The 20,533-nt window shown below is 42.4% G+C and overlaps 1 protein-coding gene across 2 annotated transcripts in view; it reads right to left on the bottom strand.

The window, feature by feature from the left end:
* Positions 1 to 6,850: 6,850 nt before the first annotated feature.
* The window catches only part of LOC308303279 (caveolae-associated protein 1-like), a 37,820-nt gene continuing 24,137 nt past the window's right edge, over positions 6,851 to 20,533 (bottom strand). For both annotated transcript variants that reach the window (XM_080747615.1, XM_080747614.1), the window contains one exon: positions 6,851 to 9,304. In XM_080747615.1, the coding sequence (XP_080603741.1) occupies positions 8,405 to 9,304 (900 nt within the window). In that variant the 3' untranslated portion in view covers positions 6,851 to 8,404. The remainder of the gene's footprint in view (positions 9,305 to 20,533) is intronic.

Raw genomic sequence — 20,533 nt, forward strand, 5'->3', positions numbered from 1 at the left:
AGCCTGGAACAGTTGTTCAAGTGCAGCTAAACTTGGCATGTTAGTAAACGTGCCACAATTAACAATAATGCATTGCACCTGTGCAGCTGACCTGCGGAACCTGGGAATATACTATCTTGTCAAGATGGGGAGAATACAAGTGTGGAGAATATAATTATAATACTGTTAAAGTGACCATTTTGTAAAATTTAGCATTTGTAGTTATTTTACTGTAATTTAACAACATAATAACCAGCACAGATAGACAAAGAGACATTCGTGGATTTATATTTAAAAGTAACTTTTATTTCCCCCCCCTGGACCCAGGGTATGGCAGCTGCATACCCCTGCCTTACCCAATTGACGCCCCTGGCTCATAAGTGTCACATCACAACACAAATAGCAATAGCACAACTTGAATGCAGTCAATGCAGTGCCAAACAAAGAGTGTCAGTCAATGCTAGTCAGTGCTACACAGTACACAACAAGTATCTCACCACCAGGTCTAACACAAGCAATAATACTCAATACTGCCAACACAACCCAATAGTGCAGAGTCAAACAAAAGTGTCCATTGGTCAGTGCAAAAAAACAAAAAACACGAAAGGTGACAGCATTGCCACTGTATTGCAGACAGGACTCGAGTGTCATTTGGGGCATCAGGGGATGGTCATTGTCACTGTGTTAACCTCAAATTCACTTATTTTATGCACAATTTGTCACCGACTCTGAATAGTTTTTGCAGATTATTCTGATTTCATCGCAATCGATGCCTGGCCATCTACAAAGCTATTTTAGAAATGGGGTTTAAAGGAGTAGTCCACCCCCAAAATTATTTCTTTTCCTATTGATTGCTCACGCCATGGAGACTTGAGTTGAATAATATTTTTAGCTTTTTGTCGCATTCCTAAGACAAAAAATTGCTAACAATAAATTTAGCCCCATTGATTCCGAATCAGTAGGGGTAAATGTACTATAATCACATTTTTGTCTTAGGAATGCGACAAATACAAAACATATATATATTATTGAACTCAAGTCTCCGTGGCGTGAGCAATCAATAGAACATTTTTCATTTTGGGGGTATACTAAGTGGTAACCTATTTTTTGCCAATATATCCAAAAATGTAATACATTATATAATTATGCAATCCTCATGCAACTGATGTGCTCATCAAGACTCTCACCTTCAACATATGCTTTGGATCCTGGGAGAAGGATGAACAAAATCATGACAGATGCCATTATGTGGTCACTACAGTTCCTGGGAAATATGAAGATGCATTAATATTGATGAAGATTATTATGTTTATCCATTGCAAAACATTGCAACATGCCGTTTTTCCAAACTATTGAGCAATTAAGACGGTATAACATCAATGTAAATGATTCAATCTCACCTTGATGCTTGTTTTTGTGACAATGTTGAAATGAACATAGTTCCTAGAACTTCTCTTCACGAACAAAGCTTCTGAGACTGACTGGGTTTGTCCCCGTTGAACAAAGAAAATGTAGCCTCTCAATTTTGATTGGCTCATTGTCTTATTATGCAAGAAAACACAATGTATGGCATATTGCCTTTAATGTACAACATATGGCCTTTTGGCTTATGGTTCCGACAGAATGTTCATTTGAAGAAAGGAATGTTGACTTGTTTTTCTTTGAACATTTAGCACAAGCATTTGAGAGACATGGCTGAGTGTCGTTGTATTCCAGTCAGTCAGTCTTAGATCACGAAACTGCTGCATACAGATGTTTAGTTTTACCCCTTGTCAGCGGTGTAAAGTAACCTAACCAAGGACATTTATTCCTGTAGGCCTACTATACTTAACTTTCTTTTTTTTACTAGACTGGAGTCTTTCCAATTTAGAGTAGGCCTACTTTGACTTATACTCCATTACAATCAGAAGGACAATATCAGTCACCAAACCACTGACATAACATGTTTTCATTGAGTAACATATCTAAATATTGAATGAAGCAACTTTAAAAATGCTCTAACGGTTTGGGGTACACACGAAAGCCAGAGTACAAGTTAAAAATCACACCCGTGTGAACTGAGCGGTGGTTTACCCACCTCATAGATCATGTGTACCGATTTTTGTGACATTTGAAGAAAATATGTAGGAAAAGGAGCAAAAAGTGTGTTTTGGAGAAAATTCAAGATGGCGGAAAATCTATCCTGGCGCAAATGGGCGTGGCCTATATGGGGAGATGCGTCTTGACCCAAGGAATCCAGGGAAAAAATAATTTTAATTTTCCGATCTACGGTTCAAGAGTTACGGGGCAAAACGTAAAGTGGGCCGTTATAGCGCCACCATGAGGCCGAGTGATGTAATTATTTTTCGATTCATTGTTAAAATCATTATGAATCTCCTCTCCGAGGTTTGAAAAACTGTAGCTCCTATGGTTTACGAGAGAAAAATACTTGAAAGTGATTTCTTGCATTGTCCCATTATAAGTCAATGGGGACAATTAAGCGTCGTTTTTTGCCGATTACGTCGGCATGGTAAGGCGGATCGGAACGAAAGGTAATAGAACACCATTCCCGGCCGAGCCGCACATTTTGATGTATATATTGCGCGAGTGGCGTAAATGGTGCGGCACTAGTTACGCGGCGAAGTTTAGGCTACATACAGACACGGACGGAGACCCACACACACGGCCACGTATAGGAGCGTTGTGACCACCGCTCAAAAAGTGAATAACCCCTTAAGTGCATGACTGCATGGTCACTTAAGTATGGCTGCCAGCTGATAAACTAGTTTTCTTTTGTGAGCGGCTGACTAAAAACGCAGAGAGCAATTGAGAAAGGCTAATATAAACAGGTCTGAAACCTGTTTTATTTACGTTCTAGTGGCTCACTTAAAACCACTCCTACACATTACATAGAACATGCCCTCAGGGGGGTCAAGCTCCTCCTGACCCCACTAGACTACAAACACTGACACAGCTTAGTTTAGATTTAGAATATTCACACTTGTATTTGCCCTGCTTAAAATGTTTATTGAAAGGAGCACTTCCCCCATATTCAACCTTACCTTCATATAAATGGTCCTATGATGTGGCATCTCCATTTATGTGACTCTATATCAGTGGTTTTCATACTTTTTTTGTCTCAGGTCACCCCTGCAAAATGACCTTTTCATCCAAGGCCCCCCTGAATTACATTGATACTTTATAGAAACTTCACATTCATGTCATATGCGGTGCGTAAATATCTAATTACTTTCCCCCTAAGTTACAGTACGTCACAAGGAAAACTTAGAATATCATTTTCCATTAGGACAGATTGAAAATAACTTTCTATTTGACGTTTAACCCCAGCATCACTATTGTGAGGGGAAACATTTGCCAAAAAATAGCCAATCTACAAGCTCACAACAAGTCACATTGTGACGCGCTGTCGCTGTGAGCTTGTAGATCTGCTATTTTTTGGCAAAGAGATTCGATGTAGACCAGGGGTGGTCAGCATTTATTTTAATACTGACTACATTAAAGTAAGTGAAGGGTCACACATTGTACAATTGAATTGAAACTTGAAACACATAACACATAAGAATGATGTTAAAATTGCATAAATTAGACAATTTAGACACGCCAGACTACTTTACAATGAGGTCCTTTCACAACGAGACAGCTGTACAGTACTCTGGCCTACAATAAAGATATTATATTTATTAGTTACATAAAAGAATCTGCGTCAATGCCATATCATCTTTTAAATTAGCCTATACATTTACTGTATCTTATCTGACATGCACCCCTCCATAGGTCACTGATAAAACACATTAGATTATGTTATAAATAAGAACTCAAGGTTGACTATTTCACTGTTAAATTATAAACATAAAGCATGTGAGTACATCATACAGAGGTATACAGGTATGTACTGAAATGGTCAATATTAATTACTGTTAATTGGAGTCAAGTTAAATTAATTTATAGAATGTAGTTTCTTTAGGATTATTTCTCTTTTTAGGGGGTGGGTGGGGGGGGGGTCGTCATTTAGTTTTTCTTTGATGACTTTGAGGGCCGGATTGAGATGCTCAAAGGGCCGGGGTCCGGCCCCCGGGCCTTATGTTGCCCATATGTGGTGTAGACTGAAAAAGGACGAACCAAGGAGCCAGCCCGCTGTTCTTGCATTATTATTATTAATAACAATAATAATTGCAGCCAGGGTAGGAATTTCATGGAGGCCATGAAGGCCATGGCCGTCGTTGCCCCTCAGTTTGGCCTTGTGCCCCTCAAACCAATGGCATGACCTGAGGCCACAGTGGCCTTAATGCCTCAGCTGACTGTACCACTTTCTCCTCTGTCTCTTTCTTGTCATGTGTAGACACCAGTGTCTTTTGTTGAGATTATGAAATCTCAACTACCGCGAGTCCCCATCTTTAAACCAATCCAATACTTTGATTTGTGCACGGCTGAGCTGATTGTAAATACCATAATTTATCTATTTCACTGTAGATCAAGTTATCATCCCTAATCCTTAAATTGAAAAAAATCTTTCAATGAATTAAAATCTTGTTTTATTTATTGGCCTTCCTGCCCTGGCATTTGGCCTTTGTGCCCTAAAAATATGGACAACACTAAAGGCCAAGTGGCCTTGACCCTAAAATGACGAAATTCCAGGCCTGATTGCAACCGTCTCTAGATCAAGACGGCTTTTGCCCTTCTCCACGGGAGGTTTCTGTCCTCCCTGAGTCATGACATTGTTGGCATGTTTCTGTTTAGAACTCTAGTACTAATTATAATTGTACACATATACAATACATTAAACACCTTTTCATTCTTTCAAGAAATCACAACACAAGTGTGAACCAATAGCTTTTATTAATTAAAACATTAGTGGTTAAGCAACAAGTTATTGTATAGAAATCAGTTACTAACATGTGAAAAGGGCAAGGAAACAATCATGTCTGAGCTACACATGGTTTTCCATGACATGTTTCAGCATTGCTTAGTAGCACCAATGCCACTTTACATCAAAATTCTAAGATATCTCACAAAGGCACCTCTTAATCTTTCACTTAAAGTGTAATATTGGAGTAAAACCAGTAGATTTGTACTTTGGTCGTATAGCCTATAGAATTTCTCCGTGGCGGCTCCATATTGTGGTGTCTGTTTCTTGTATCGTGCAGCCTATACAAATATTGTTGGTCCAGGGAAATGCATTTGGATGGTTGAAAAAGAGAAGAAATGCTCACTAACTACAAGCATTAACCTGCTATGATGGTGATTCACATTATATACAAAAAAAGTGAATAAAATGTACTGTAATTGGGAAATATGTTTGATCTGCGACAACAATGGACATAAGAAATTAAAAGCATCTGAGAAAACTTTGGCAAACATTCATGGCAATTGTTGTATGAAAACAGCAATTTGTGATAACATTCTTACCAGGCACTTGTCTGAGACACACATGGACAGCTATAAAACAACAAGTGAAAATAGACAACATTCAAACTCTTATTAAAATACCATCATGCTGTATACAGTAGGCCTATGTATCCAAATATTATATGTATGTTTTAACTGATAAAGCTTAATTTAGGGGAACAAAGAACTGTTGCAAGATATTGTGAAGTGAAGTGCGGCTTTTGAATGTGACCTGGAGGAATGTATTGCCATAAATGGACACTAGGGGACAGTATAAGATCACAGGAAGAGCATCATTCTGTAACATTTATTTATAGCAAATGAGAAGATTGTTGAAACTCGTCGGCTGCCTGTCATACTCGGGTTCAAAACAGAGACAATGTTGACTATGATCAAAACTGGTTCATTCATAGACATCTGATGAAAATCCATAACTAAGTTGACAGGTTTTCTGATAACATTACATCCATTTCTTTTTCTTTTCTTTATTGTTTTTATAATAGAACCCTCGTATGATCTAAAAATAACATAAAGACAAACACTTGTGCATAAGCAAATATTTCCATGGTATTTTGTATTCCTGTAGAGTAGACCTTCATTTAAAGCACAGTTTCATTTAAGCAAAAATATATTTTCTGGATGTCAGATTAATTCCTTAAAATCATTGCAAGAAAATATTGCATTAAAGAACGTGTATACAAAAGTGACAGCGATCACATTCTCTCAGCGACCGAAAGGAAATTATACAGTATACACAGCCAGAATCCCGAGTGTTAATTTAACCCAGAGAGTACAAATAAAGCCAGGTCCATCTTTACACCATCGGTCACAGTAACACTCAGGGTCTTGCCATGTACGATCACAAACAATACCATACACAAATACAACAAATTACAGTGTGAGCTCATCGACTCATAGGAATCACAATAGATTTGCTGTGCCTCTATATAATGAGACTATTAACCACTCAAACCCAATATACTTAGTTGACTGGGGTCACCCAGGGATCTGTACTTGGTACGCTCCTTTTCCCCCTTCTACGCCAAATCTCTTCGAAGAGAATAACCGATCTACAATAAAAGTTCACAAGACGTCGCCAACGCATCGTGAGCTTATAGATCAGGGTCCCCCAATAGGCGGCCCGCGCTACTGTCTGGCCCACACCAACCCCAGTAATAATGGTGGTATAAGAGCAGCAACAACACTAGTATATCGTCGTTGTCGGGTGGAAATCTCGTATCTCCAAATGTGTACATTCTTTCGCAAGTCATACAAGGCCGTCGCACAAAAGTAGTGAAAACAGCAGATCTACAAGCACACAACGCCTCGCGGTGCGAGGCGTTGTGTGCTTGTAGATCGGCTGTTTTCACTAGTTTAAATCATTTTTAAAATGATAAATGCAAAACGAACGGTTTTGGACATACAAGATTTTCACCCGACAACAACGAAAACTGAACTGCCGCTGGAGTAGTGGGAACGCCGCCGTCGCCCCCTGCAATGTTGTGGCCCTCGGCTTGGTACCCTAGACATAATTCGGCCCTTGGGGAAAACTAATTGGGGAACCCTGTTATAGATTGACTATTTTCAGCGAAGAGATTTGCGGTTCACGTGGTTAAGTAAACTAAGGCAATAGGTAACACTTCACTATTAGTGCCTTAAAAGCCTGAACAAAATAGGAGTGGAAGGAATATTCACATGTGATGTGTAACATTTACAAAACACAAGACGTCTTGGGCCTCCTGATATAATCATGAATATGTATGCTAGGGAAGCCACAACCCAACTGCTTGTAGAAATCCTTGTAAATATAGTTTCATATAACTATATTCGAGTGAGGTGTTACTAAAACGGAATTATAATCAGGACATTAATAACACTCATACCTCCATTCAGCAGTAGGTCTTTTTTTTAAAGAGACACGGAAATTATGAAAACATTTGTTTCAAACAAAAATGGTTACACCCCTTTTTTGATCATTTAACCAAATGTGAGTTCAGTTGTTATTGTTGTTGTTTATCTTTGTTGTCGTATATATGTATTTATAGCATTCACAAATACGTATACACAAGATTCGCCATCTTAATGAAACATGCACACACTTCTGTTCAGATCAACTAAATCTCTCTCCCATGTTCAAAGTCTCTCTCCTCCTCTCTCCCTATATTCATGGACATTACTGGTATCCAGACCCAAACTCTAGAAACCAGGAATCCGTTTGTCAAACTGTGAGGATTCCTTTCCATCTACATTGTCAAATATTGTCTAACCCAGGTGAAGCTTTATTGACTGAAGGCCCAATCTGGAATTTCTCTGAACATATAAATAAGGGTTACATTTGGACACATGAAATAGTTTGGAGATGGAGAATGTTTTACCCCATCATGAATCAAAACATAATTCAATGTAAAACAAAATAAGAAACATACCAGTGTATACAAATCTATTACAGCCCCAAAATACAGCAAATACAGTTAAAAAATATACTTTACCCGTTGTATAATGTCAATCTAGAGCTGTGTCAATCAACTAGAATGAAAAACATGTCTCCACTGCTATCTATCTTGTATATTTTTGATGGTTAAATTTGTATCACAGATTGAGCCTTCAAACACAAAACCTTCATCTTAAAAAATAATCGTTTCAACACAGTAAAATCCTTTGCGTTCATTTATCAATTTGAGACCTATCACATCCCACAGGGGAACTTCAGTTTTCAGCTTGCCCACAGAGGAGCGTGGAGGGGGGAGCAGTTATAGGGGTTAAGTGACTTGCACTTAACCCCTAATTATTGTATTGGAACTCCAAGAGGGTACAACATGGAACCAAATAAGGGTCCCTTTGGTTAGAGTTGTACAATCTTGGAGTTAAACTAACAAGAGTTAAATGAACAGATCTGACCGTGTTATGCATCCACTTCGCTCAACTTTGCCAACGGGCCCTCTGGGTTGGGGATATAAGGTTTACGCATAAGTTGGTCTCCGCTATTTTTTCCTCAACCCCCTCCTCAAACTCCTTTTCCCTTTCCACTCTCTCTCTCTCTCTAGTCGCTGTCTCTGTCTCGGTCCTCGTCGTTCTTATGCAGAGCCTCGTGGCTGTCCTCCTCCTCTTCCTCCTCGTCGCCGACCTCGTCGTCGTCCTCCCCTCCTCCGCCGTTCATCATCTCCATCTCCACCTCCTCGCAGCCCTCCTCCACCTCGCCCTCCACCCCGTTGAAGGGCTCGGCGTCCAGGGACACCTCCACCATCTCGGTGGCCTGGACCACCTCCACGGCGCCGTCGCGGATCTTCTTGACGTGGAAGGTGAACGGCGGGACCTTGTACACGGCCGTCTTGGAGCGGGCGTAGACCACGTGGTCCGGCGTGAAGGACTTCTTCACGCCGGACTGCACCTTCTGCATCTTCTGCTTGCGCTCGGGGTTGACGGTCATGCGGGTGCTCAGCTTGCCCATCTTCTTCTCGATGTTGTGGCGCGTCTTCTCGATGTTGTCCTTGGTCTTCTGCCGGGACTTCTCAAAGTTCTCCTTGGTCTTCTCGTAGTTGGCCTTGGTCTTCTGCTTGGTCTTCTCGATGTTGTCCTTGGTCTTCTGCTTGGTCTTCTCCATGGAGGCCTTGGTGTTCGCCTTGGTCTTGTCCATCTTGTCCTTGGAGAAGACCGTCTTCAGGGTCTGGACGCGCTGGAGGCTGCTGCGCTTGATGCGCTCGGCGCGCGACTCCTTGGCGGACTCCTCCACCAACTCCCCTGCGAGTTCCTCCTCGTCCGAGGACAGGTCCACGTGGGGTTTGTCCTCCTTCTCCTCTTCTTCTACTTCTTCCAGTCCTGGCTCTTCAACGGCTTCTTTCAGCTCCAGGATGCTGCCTGCCCTGCTCCCCCTCGCCGATGCTCCCTCGGAAACCTTCATGGACTTGGCGATGGAGAGCTTGGAAGCAACCTTCACTTCGTCCTGCAGACAGCAAGAAAAATAAGGTGTTAAGGAACGTTCAGAAGGATTGGTATCGAATAACTTGGACAAACGAGAGTCCAATAAGTTAAAAGCTCAAATAGCCATGCAAATCTCTGCCCACACCGACATCTCGTTTCACATTTCTCTTCATTCCACAAATATAGAATTCTGCGCTTGAAAGCAACACTGACCTTTGACCTTTTCAACCCAAAAAGTAATAATCTCTTTGGGGCAGGGTATTTTGTAATGGCTAATTAACAGATCGTAACTAAGCTGTGCAAATGTGTACAGGAACAACTCTCTTTGAATGACTTTCAACCTATAGCATCCCATTGTGGGTATATGTCATATGGGCAAAACGTTTTAAAAAGAAAAAGCTTTTCAAAATAGCTGATCTACATGAAGCCCACAACATGCTGCAGTGTGATGTGCTTATTTGAGCTAAGAAATATTATATATATATATATATATATATATATATATATATATATATATATATATATATATATATATATATTAGGGCTGGGACTTTAACTGATTAATTGTGATTAATTAATTAGATTAAAAAAATGAACACATTTTAATCGCACTTAGTTTTTGCACCACAGAACCTTCAGTTTCGGGCATACTGATCATAGCGATGCACCAACCAAGAAGAGACAACAAACGCAAAGGGAGAAGTAGCCGATCAGAGCGCATTGCTTGGCCCATTGATTCACTCGTACAACAAAATGTCAAATATTTATATGCGATTAAAATGCGATTAATTGCGACTCATTGAGTGCCTATCCCGAACTAGTTCGGGATTATTATCGCATCCCAGAGTGCCTATCCCGAACTAGTTCGGGATAGAAAAAAAAAAGAAAAAAACATTTTTTTGAAAAAAATTTTTTTTTTAATTTTTTTTTGGACCCCATCAAATCTAGTGAACATGATTTCAATCGCGATTTTGCATGTTCCAACCCCATACAACCCCATCTAACATACAGGGCAGCCATTTTTGTTTACATAACATGTAAAACATAATGGCTATTATCTCAAGAATGCCTGAACGGATTTCCAATCGGATTTTTTTGTTTGAAAGCTGTGAACAAACTGCACAAATCCACTCCAATGCAATCCAGGATTGCATTGGATTTTTTAGAGCTCATTCTTCTCTGTTTTTTTCCCATGCATGAGGTGTGCAAGGTTTAATCGTGGCTAAATTGCCGAAAATAGATCTTCTAAAATGCTTGGTAGCCAATAGCTAACTTCAAGCTAACTTCATTCTCTTCCTGTACATGCACAAAGGAAAGTGTTCTGGCAAGTCATGGCTCCAGGGCTTGGGCATGCATTACCAGCATATCTCTATTATTCTATGGCCACTGGGCGCCCTCTAGTGGTGATAGGGTGGCACTAAATGAGTTAATTGCAAAGCCTGTAATTAATTTGATAATTTTTTTTAATCACATCCCAGCCCTAATATATATATATATATATATATATACTGAAGGGTTTAAGAGGTTAAGGTAGAGAAAAATGTGCATAAGCAAGCATGCACATATGCTTCCGTGTGAGCGTGACACACCTTAACCCTGAGATCCAGAAATGTCCCAGATCTCACAACAGGAATCCCCTATAGCAGCCCCCCCCCCCCCCCCCCCTCCCCCTCCCTCATTTCCATATTTCCATTCCTGTGTGTGTCTGACAACGTTACATTTTCCACTGCCGTGTGTCTCCCTCTGGCATGGGAAAGAAGACGGCGTGATGAACAACCCCGGAGCTTTGGACCAGATTCCACTTGGCCCTGGCCTCTCTGCCCAGAGGCAATCAGCGCACACCTCTATTTAGACTGGCTTTTAATGACTCCATTGTCTAGGAGCCACGATGATGATGATGGTGGTGCGTCATGTGCCTCATATGTCCAAAGGCCTGCGTTTGCGTGATTACACGTGCATCCGCACACGCAACACAAGTACACACATTTCACGTGCACAAACTGCACGAACAAACTCGCGCATGTACTGTAAGTGGACACGGGCGCGCGCACAGCACACAGGTCGGTTTTGCATACTTTCTGGGACACCGCATTGACTCAAATGGATTCCATATCTCTTCAAACCAAAACCTCCTTTTTACCCCCATAACCATTTGAAAATGCAGTAAAACGTTATTGGGGACGGCAATTTTGTCCCCAATTATACTTGTGTCTCCAATCAACTGGTTTGATGTCCAAGATTTGTCCCGAAATGCGGCCTCTCTCAGGAAATCATGCATGCACACCCTCACATGTGTGCAGGGGTGACGCACCAAATTCTGGGCCCTGGGAACTTTAACTATTGAAAAATAGCAGATAAGCTCACAGTGCGGCACCGAGTGCCTGAATATTTCAAATCCTTCTGAGGTTTTTTGAAAAAACTATGTTTCTATATCAGTGGTGCTCAAACCTTTTCATGTCAAGGACCCCCAAAATGATATGTATTCGGCCACGGACCCCAAATAAGGCCCCCTCCACCTTGGGCCCTAGTAACTCAGTCCCACTTTCCCCCACCCCCTTGTGACGCCCCTGCATGTGTGCACGCACGCACCCACGCGCACGCACCCACACACACACACACACACACACACACACACACACACACACACACACACACACACACACACACACACACACACACACACACGCACGCACGTACTTCTGGCTGAGGAGAGGAGAGAGCTCCAGGCCCTTCTTGTGCTGTATGGAACACGTTGACTCCAAGTCGTGTGGCTCAGTATATCATACAGGCTGACACATGTTCTCTGTCTGATTCCCTCTTTCCTGATTCAGAAACTCTATGGTATCACCTGGCTATTAGACGTATCGTCGTTGTCGGGTGGAAACCTTGTATGTCCAAAACCGTTTGTTTTGTATTTATCATTTTAAAAAATGATTTAAACTAGTGAAAACAGCCGATCTACAAGCACACAACGCCTCGCTGTGTGCTTGTAGATCTGCTGTTTTCACTACTTTTGTGCGACGGCCTTGTATGATGAAGCAGGGCTTTGCTTTGCAAAAAAAAAAAGTACAAATTTGAAACTTGGAGATACGAGGTTTCTGCCCGACAGTGACGAGGTTTCTGCCCAACAGTGACGATATGACTCCAGCACAAATGGATCCTATGATGTCGAGGCTCCTTTTCAGTGCGTTCTCCTTAACGCTTAGTTCTCCTCATATGACATAATCTAAAATAATCTATGTCTATCTGTCTGTCTTTGTTATGCCGTGCTGCAAGGTGGGGACGCATGGCTCTAAAATTAAATCACGTGTCCGTTTTGGATGAATCTTACATTTGTTTTCATATTGAAAGAATCAAATACATGTTTGCTTGTTTCCTAGCCCTACTACTTCAATGAACAATAAATTGCAAAAAATGCAGTTATGTCGTTAACAGAAAGAAACCCCACCATCAATCAAGTGGCGCATGTGATCTGCCACTGTATATTCAAGCCTATAACCGATTGTAATAAATCATCCATCATAAAATTAAAATAAAGGAATTTCATCATGATGTCCCACTAGAAAACCTTTGCATTTGACCATAATTATGCAATAATTAGAACGTCAAAACCTCAAATGTAGCACTTGTCACACCTCATGTTCCCTGTCAACACCCAGCACCACCACCTGATCTCTCTTTCTCTCTCTCTCTCTCGTTTGTTGTCCATTCCTTGAGCCAATCCCTTTTCCCATCCGCCTCCTCCTCTAACTTTCCTCTCTCTCCTCGCATTCCAGGGGAGGAAGCCTCGCTTTCCTCCTTTGTGGGTTCTGTTCCCCTCTCGTACGTACAATGCACCGGCTTGTTAATGGAAAAGGCGAGGTTGAGGGGAAAGGGGGGGTGGGGGGGCTTTCTTCCTCTTTCCATCACAGCTAAAGCCACTGACTCACACCCGAAGCACAGCCAGCCGGAGCGCACGTCCGACCGGGGCTCCTGCAGGTCTGTACAAGGACCAGCAGCACTCTAGGTATTGTTTCTCTCTCTCTCTCTCTCTCTCTCTCTCTCTCTCTCTCTCTCTCTCTCGGGGGCGTCACAAGGGGGGGAAAGTGGGACTGAGTTACAAGGGCCCAAGGTGGAGGGGCCTTCATTATGTTATACTTGAGCTATTGAAAAATAGCAGATATACAAGCTCACAGCGCGGCACTCGGTGCCGCGCTGTGAGCTTGTGAGCTTGAATATCTTCTGCTCTTTTTGAAAAGTCGTGAAAATGTGTGCAAATCTTTGAATATGTGTATTCTTTAACCGAACATTTGTAACTCAAATTTTGCTTCTGGGGGGTCCCTGGAACTAAATATTTTGACATGGGGGTCCGTGGCCAAATACATATCATTTTGGGGGTCCCTCACATGAAAAGGTTTGAGCACCACTGACATAGAAACATAGATTTTTCAAAAAACCTTAGAAGGATTTGAAATATTCAAAGACTTGCACACATTTTCACTTTTTCTTCAAAAATAGCAGATCTACAAGCTCGCATATCTGCTATTTTTCAATAGTTAAAGCACAACATGTGAGTGGATCCTTGTACCCAGGGCCCAGAACTTGGTGCGACACCCCTGCTCTCTCTCTCTCTCTCTCTCTCTCTCTCTCTCTCTCTCTCTCTCTCTTTTCCTTCTCCCTTGCACAGGACTTGCGAAAACAGGAACACACCGACGCTCGAACAAAAGGAGCCAGGGAGGGAGGGAGGAGGGGGGCGTAGGTTGAGAGGTGAGGTTTCGCCTGTCATACTGTACAAATTAATTAATAGCACAAGTGGGATGATGCCTCAGATAATGTGTGGAAAAGCCATCTGCCTGGGGAGGAAAGTGATAGCATCTCCCAGTGTTTGCCTGGAAGATCTATTGTGTATTGTTGCCGTGTGCGGTTTTATGGAGGTATTGTGTGTGTAGAGCTATCAGGGGTGAACTTGCCCTTGGATAAGCCTGAACATCTGCTGGGGACAGTAAAGGGCCTCACTGTAAGATCATTAAGCATCAAAGACAAAGTTGATGATTTCTTTCTGTACAAACACTCAACCCACACATACAGTTTTTGAAACTTTTTGACGAGCCCCCCCCCCCCCCCCCCCCAGCAAGCACGGTCAGGACCTGGATCAATCGGTGACGTCTCGATTGGGGCCAGATCGCAACCCATATAGGGATGATCTTGACGTCATTACCAGGACGTCACATGGACTTTTCTGTTTCACAGGATTTTTGTTGGTTGGAATCAGGTGATATTCTAGGCCAAATAAATATCATGACTAGTTAAGATATGTCCCAGAATATAACCTTATATGCTCATAATATGACGTCCTGGTAATGACGTCAAGATCATGCCCATATGGGCTGTGATCTGGCCCCAATCGAGACGTCACTGATTGGTCCAGGTCCTGACGTGCTTGCTGGGCCCAAATAGGGACGTCAGGTTGAAAGTGGTTGAACGGCTTGTGAGCCAATTCCATATTAGTACTGCGACGGTGTTCCACTCTGAGAGTTGCAGACCTGGTTCTTTGGTTCCATTTGTACACTCAGAGTTAAAGGTGATACACCATGAAATTTCACTTTTCCTATTTTAAAACCTTTTTTGGGGGTCCCACTAGCACCTTCTATCCTCACAAAGTCCCATTTCTGACCGTTGTGTCTTTCTCTGGTTTTGAGAAGGCGAAGGTTAAAAGTATCCCACGGGTTCTCAAAACAGGCTTTGCGGCCGATTGTGACGTCATCTGCCGATTGTGACGTCATCATAAAAAAAGAATCTAATTTTTTTTTTTTTTTTTTTTTTTTTTTTTAATCAAAAAAGATTTTTTTTTCAAAAAGATGCGCAGTTCAGGCCAAAGGTGGTACTGCAGCTGAAATGCTCTGAGAGCCATTCAAAAATGAGGGAGGCTCTCTATTCAGGAGTGGTAATTTAGCCTCAAACCTTGAAAAACGTTTTTGGGACATAAACAATATGACATAAATACTTTTTAAATGCATGGTGTATCACCTTTAACTCACTGAACGCCATAAACGACTATTACGTCTTTGGTCTCCAGTGCCATAAACGCACTTTACGTATTTTTAATTAATCAAAAGTTTTATCTTTCATACCATAATTGTAATTTCAAAAAAATCACTCTAGAAGTTAGCCATAAGCCTCCGTGACCGGAGCGCCACGACAGATTTGACTGTAGCACTGGTGTAACACAGTCCGACGGGAAACCAGTATAACCGAACATTGGTTCCGGCCGTTTTAATGTTAATCTTAAAACGTTCGTTTATACACTTTCCAAAGTATAAGTACTCAAAAAACTCGAAAAAATAACTCGATTCCATTCGGCCATCAAAGCCCTTGATAGCGATCGGCAGGGCTCTGAAGTGTTATAGCATGTTAGCAAAAAGGCCTGGCACTGATGTAAACAACTAGGCCACTATCAAAAAAAATGGACGTGTCTCTTCCTTCTTCTGTTTGTTGATCAGATAGTAGGAGAACACCACCTGGTGGTTTTCAAAGGCCATTGCACTCCAGAGAACACACAGTCCCATTGCCAGCATAAACATATCACAATGATCAAGACATCTTACACATTCACGTTCTATTGAAGCCCAAATCTAATGATAGGATATATATATATAAATATACATGTTTTCCTTTGTAAGAGGGGTAGGGTGGCTTTCGGTAGAAGCATAGATTTATATATGTAATTTAAGTACAAAATATGATTTTGGCCCCCATAAAAAGGTAAAATTAAACAAAATGGATGGCATCAGTTTTGTAGATTTTTAATAAAGGGTGGCAAGGGTGTCCTTGCACATAACACATTTGAGAACCACTAGTAGTTGGACTCCTAGTATGCCATAGTGTCGGTGACTGCTCTCCATTCCGACATGTCACCACTCCAACATTAACTTCTTATTGTTGGAGTGGCGACACTTCCATAGAGGTTAAGTTTAGGGTTAGGGTTAGAGATAGGGTTAGTGTCGGAATGGAGACATGTAACCCATAGTGTCTTCGTAAATAAGTGAAAACCTGGAGACTTGGGGCTGTGTTTTGATTTTCTTAAGTGACAGTTCTTATGCCTTAAAGGGCCACTTCACCTCTGGGACAACCAGATCTTATTTGTTGTTTGGGACACGATCAACACAATCCTGAGTTATTTTTTGTGTTCAATCTGTGTTTTTAGATATTTTAGTATTTCAGTATGTACTAGTGATGCATTTTGCATCATCAGTGATGCGTTTTGCATCATATGATGCAAAACGCATCACTAGTACATACTGAAATAAAATATCTCAAAAAACAGATTGAACTCTGTGTTGATCGTGTCCCAAACAACAATAAAATAAGATCGGATTGTCCCAGGGGTGAAGTGGCCCTTTAACTTAAATGTCCATACCATTCCGACTTTCCGACGTGCAGCTTTCCGAACTCTAATTCGGGGTAGTGTTTTTCAGAAGATGTCATTTTGTAGTTGAACCGGACCTTTCCGACAAAAAGTTTAGTGGTCGGAGACAGTATGGACAGGCCTTTAAGTTAAGGCATAAGGGCTGTTACTTAAGGCAATCAAAATAGAGCCCTTGATGTTCAGTAACTGGGTATTACGATCAAAATAAGAACATTATCATGGCGCGTAAAAAAAGCGAATCTAAAATTTGCTACGGACAAGACGTGGCCACGCGGACACATCTGTCCGTGTACGGACACACCGACGACCCCTGAGCATTTCGAATCAGAACGGTCTCTGGCACTCTTTCAAAGCACAGGGTCAGGGGCGTCACAAGGGGTAGGAAAGTGGGACTGAGTTACTGGGGCCCAAGGTGGAGGGGCCCTAATAACTTTATCTATTGAAAAATAGCAGATATACAAGCTCACAGCGCGGCACCGAGTGCCGCGCTGCGAGCTTGTAGATCTGCTATTTTTGAAAAGTTGTGAAAATGTGTGAAAATCTTTGATTATTATGTATTTTTTAAGCAAACATTTCTAACTCAAATTCTGCTTCTGGGGGGGTCCCTGGAACTAAATATTTTGAGATCGGGGTCCGTGGCCAAATACATATCATCTTGGGGGTCCTTGACATAGGTTTCTTGCACACATTTTCACGATTTTTTCAAAAATAGCAGATCTACAAGCTCGCAGCGCGGCACTCGGTGCCGCGCTGTGAGCTTGTATATCTGCTATTTTTCAATAGTTAACATTCATGGGGGGCCCGCAGTGAATCCTTGTACCCAGGGCCCAGAATTTGGTGTGACGCCCCTGCACAGGGTCAGCCTTACTGAGTGATGGCCCCGCGCAGCTGGAAGGGATTGGGTACGTTCAGCACCGCGCGAACCCGTAGGTCAGCATGTACGCGCCGTCGGCCAGGGAAACCCCAATTATTCACTTCAAAGCACTAGAGGTCAAAGTTTAATGTGCTTACATAAGAAAGATTCTGCAGAAGCGGGGGCAACGGGGAATGTGTGTGTGTGTGCGTGTCTTTGTGCGTGTGTGTGTGTGTGTGCGTGCGCGTGTGTGTTTAAAGTACATGGAAAAGACTGTAACGGGAAGTGCAGGCATTCACCTTGGCGCGTTGACTTCCTGACCCCTCCTAATTTAATGGGACATTGTTCTCGGAGAGGCAGGCGCGTCAAAGACCGGAAGGTACAATGAGAACCACGGAAAATAGTGGAATGAGGTACGTAATGGTGCATGTGTGTGTGTGTGTGTGTTTGTGTGTATTTGTGTTCGTGCGTGCGTGCGTGCGTTTGTGTGTCGTGCTTGCGTGTGTGTTTGTTTATTAGATGGGTTGTCTAGGCAATGCGGGTTAAGTTTAATTTTGTCCCGGCTCAGGCAAAAGTTGCACAAGTATAACATTTCCATGGCTTCTTTGCACACAGACTGTAAATCGCAAAATGACAGGCCGGGGGAAAGAAAGGGAGGTTTTGTTGCAAAACATCGTTATAGCCGGCGATGGGAGTAGTCGTTCTACGGTTGATGTTTTTCATGGGGCTGCACTAACATATCTTATCTTCACGCTGATTCGAGACGTATGTGTTTGCATGTCGTCGTTGTCGGGTGGAAACCTCGTATCTCCAAGTTTCAAATGTGTACATTCTTTCGTAATAAAGCCCTGCTTCATCAGACAAGGCTGTCGCACAAAAGTAGTGAAAACAGCAGATCTACAAGCACACAACGCCTCGCACCGCGAGGCGTTGTGTGCTTGTAGATCGGCTGTTTTCACTAGTTTAAATCATTTTTTAAATGATAAATGCAAAACGAACGGTTTTGGACATACAAGGTTTTCACCCGACAACGACGATGTGAGCGTGCGTGAGTGTTGCGCAGCATTCATACTGTAAGTGTGGGATAGTGGAACGCAGTGGCGGTCACAGAGACTCTGAGCACAGTGGACACATGTGTGCTTAGTACACAGTCTGCTGTTGTCCCTAGCAACAAAACCACAGAGAAACTCCCTTCAGTTCAAAAGCCAGTGTGGTCTGGATGCAGCCTCGCTCTCTGTCTTTCTCTCTCTCTCTGTCTGCCTGTATGTCTGCCTCTCTCTCTCTCTCTCTCTCTCTCTCTCTCTCTCTCTCTCTCTCTCTCTCTCTCTCTCTGTCTGTCTCACTCTCTTCCACTCTCCTTCGCTCTCTCTTATTGCGACTGTAGGACACACATAGTATGAAAACCTGCAGATCATGTCTGTCCGTCACGTGTCATGTCACGCTCCATATATGGCCAAGATCCCCGATGTCATCAATATTAAGCGATTATCTGGGATTTTTTTCCCATATATGGTCTGTGCGTCAGTCACGCCTCACGTCACGCTCCGTATGGCCAAGATGCCTGAAGTCATCAATATTGGGAATACTGGGAATGCCCATATATGGACATATTGTGTCAGTCTCATGATAACCAGCGTGGTTGTCACGGCGCGAGTCACACTTGCAAATTAATTCCGTCCATGTCCCTTTTATGCCCATATAGAGATCGCTGATGTCATCAATATTAAACCCATATCTGGGAATGCCCATATATGGAAATAATATTGTGTCAGTCTCTGTTGTTTCAGCGCAACCTCGCTTCTCGCCCTTAGGGCGTCTGACTGGCGATTATTGTTGCATTATAGCCTACTTTATTTACTCGTATATCTTCTCCTCTCTTTTTGTCTTTTTTCCACGCTCTCATCCTACTTCTTCCAGTGGCGTCAGTTCAGCAAAAAGCTAAGGTATGGCAACATGACTGCTGTCTTGAACACGTGCGAAGGCGCGCGTGCAAGACAATAGTCATGTTGTCAACAGGCATGGTTAATTTATTTTAAGAAGTTCAATTAATCGTTTCCCCCTGTAGCCAAGGTATGGCAGCTGCCGTACCTTGCCGTTCCCAATTGACGCCTCTGGGTTCTTCCTGGGTTTTTTTCTCATTCCTCTCCTGGCCCTCTTAGTCATGGAGAGAATGGTGCAGCAGCACCACTGACTCATGGCTAGTGGAAAAGTCATCTGTCTGAAAGGTGTTAACAGTGCCTCTACTCTCTCTCTCTCTCTCTCTCTCTCTCTCTCTCTCTCTCTCTCTCTCTCTCTCTCTCTCTCTCTCTCTCTCTCTCGTGCACGCATTAGGCTAAAAGCCATACCACCCACTTTGTGAGTGTGTGTGTGCCTCCAGGTGTGTACATCCTCTCTCCAAATAATATATTGTCGTTGTAGGTTGGAAATCTTGTATGTCCCAAACTCTTCGTTTTGCATTTATTATTTTAAAAATGATTTAAACTAGTTAAAACAGCCGATCTACAAGCACACATCTGCTGTTTTCACTACCTTTGTGCGACGGTCTTGTATAATGAAGCAGGGCTTTACTTTGCGAAAAAAAAAAAAAATTTGAAACTTGGAGATACAAGGTTTCTGCCCGACACTGACGATATACTCTTTGGCACAGATTTACAACAGAGAAAAGTTACAACACACTAACCTTTTAGAGAATGCACTCATGTGATATTGTGTAGTGCAATTCTGCAGCCTTGGCTATAGCAACTATCATTCATGGCCGAAAAGGTCTCAAAGGTCCAAAACTATGTCTATACTTTCTTTTATCAGAAAAAAACATAAAGCATCGGCATGGAACATGCGACGCGCATCCATCCGTGAATCATACATCACCCAATCCAATACGGTTAGAGACGAGGTAGCGCTGAACAAAGTAACTGCCAGGGTGGTTTTCAAATTAAGCCCAGGCAGGGACGTGCAGAGAATGTTAGAGAGGCAGGGGGCTGAAAACTTTGGTG

Source organism: Nannobrachium achirus (assembly GCF_963921795.1).
Source record: "Nannobrachium achirus genome assembly, chromosome: 18".
Lineage (NCBI taxonomy): Eukaryota > Metazoa > Chordata > Actinopteri > Myctophiformes > Myctophidae > Nannobrachium > Nannobrachium achirus.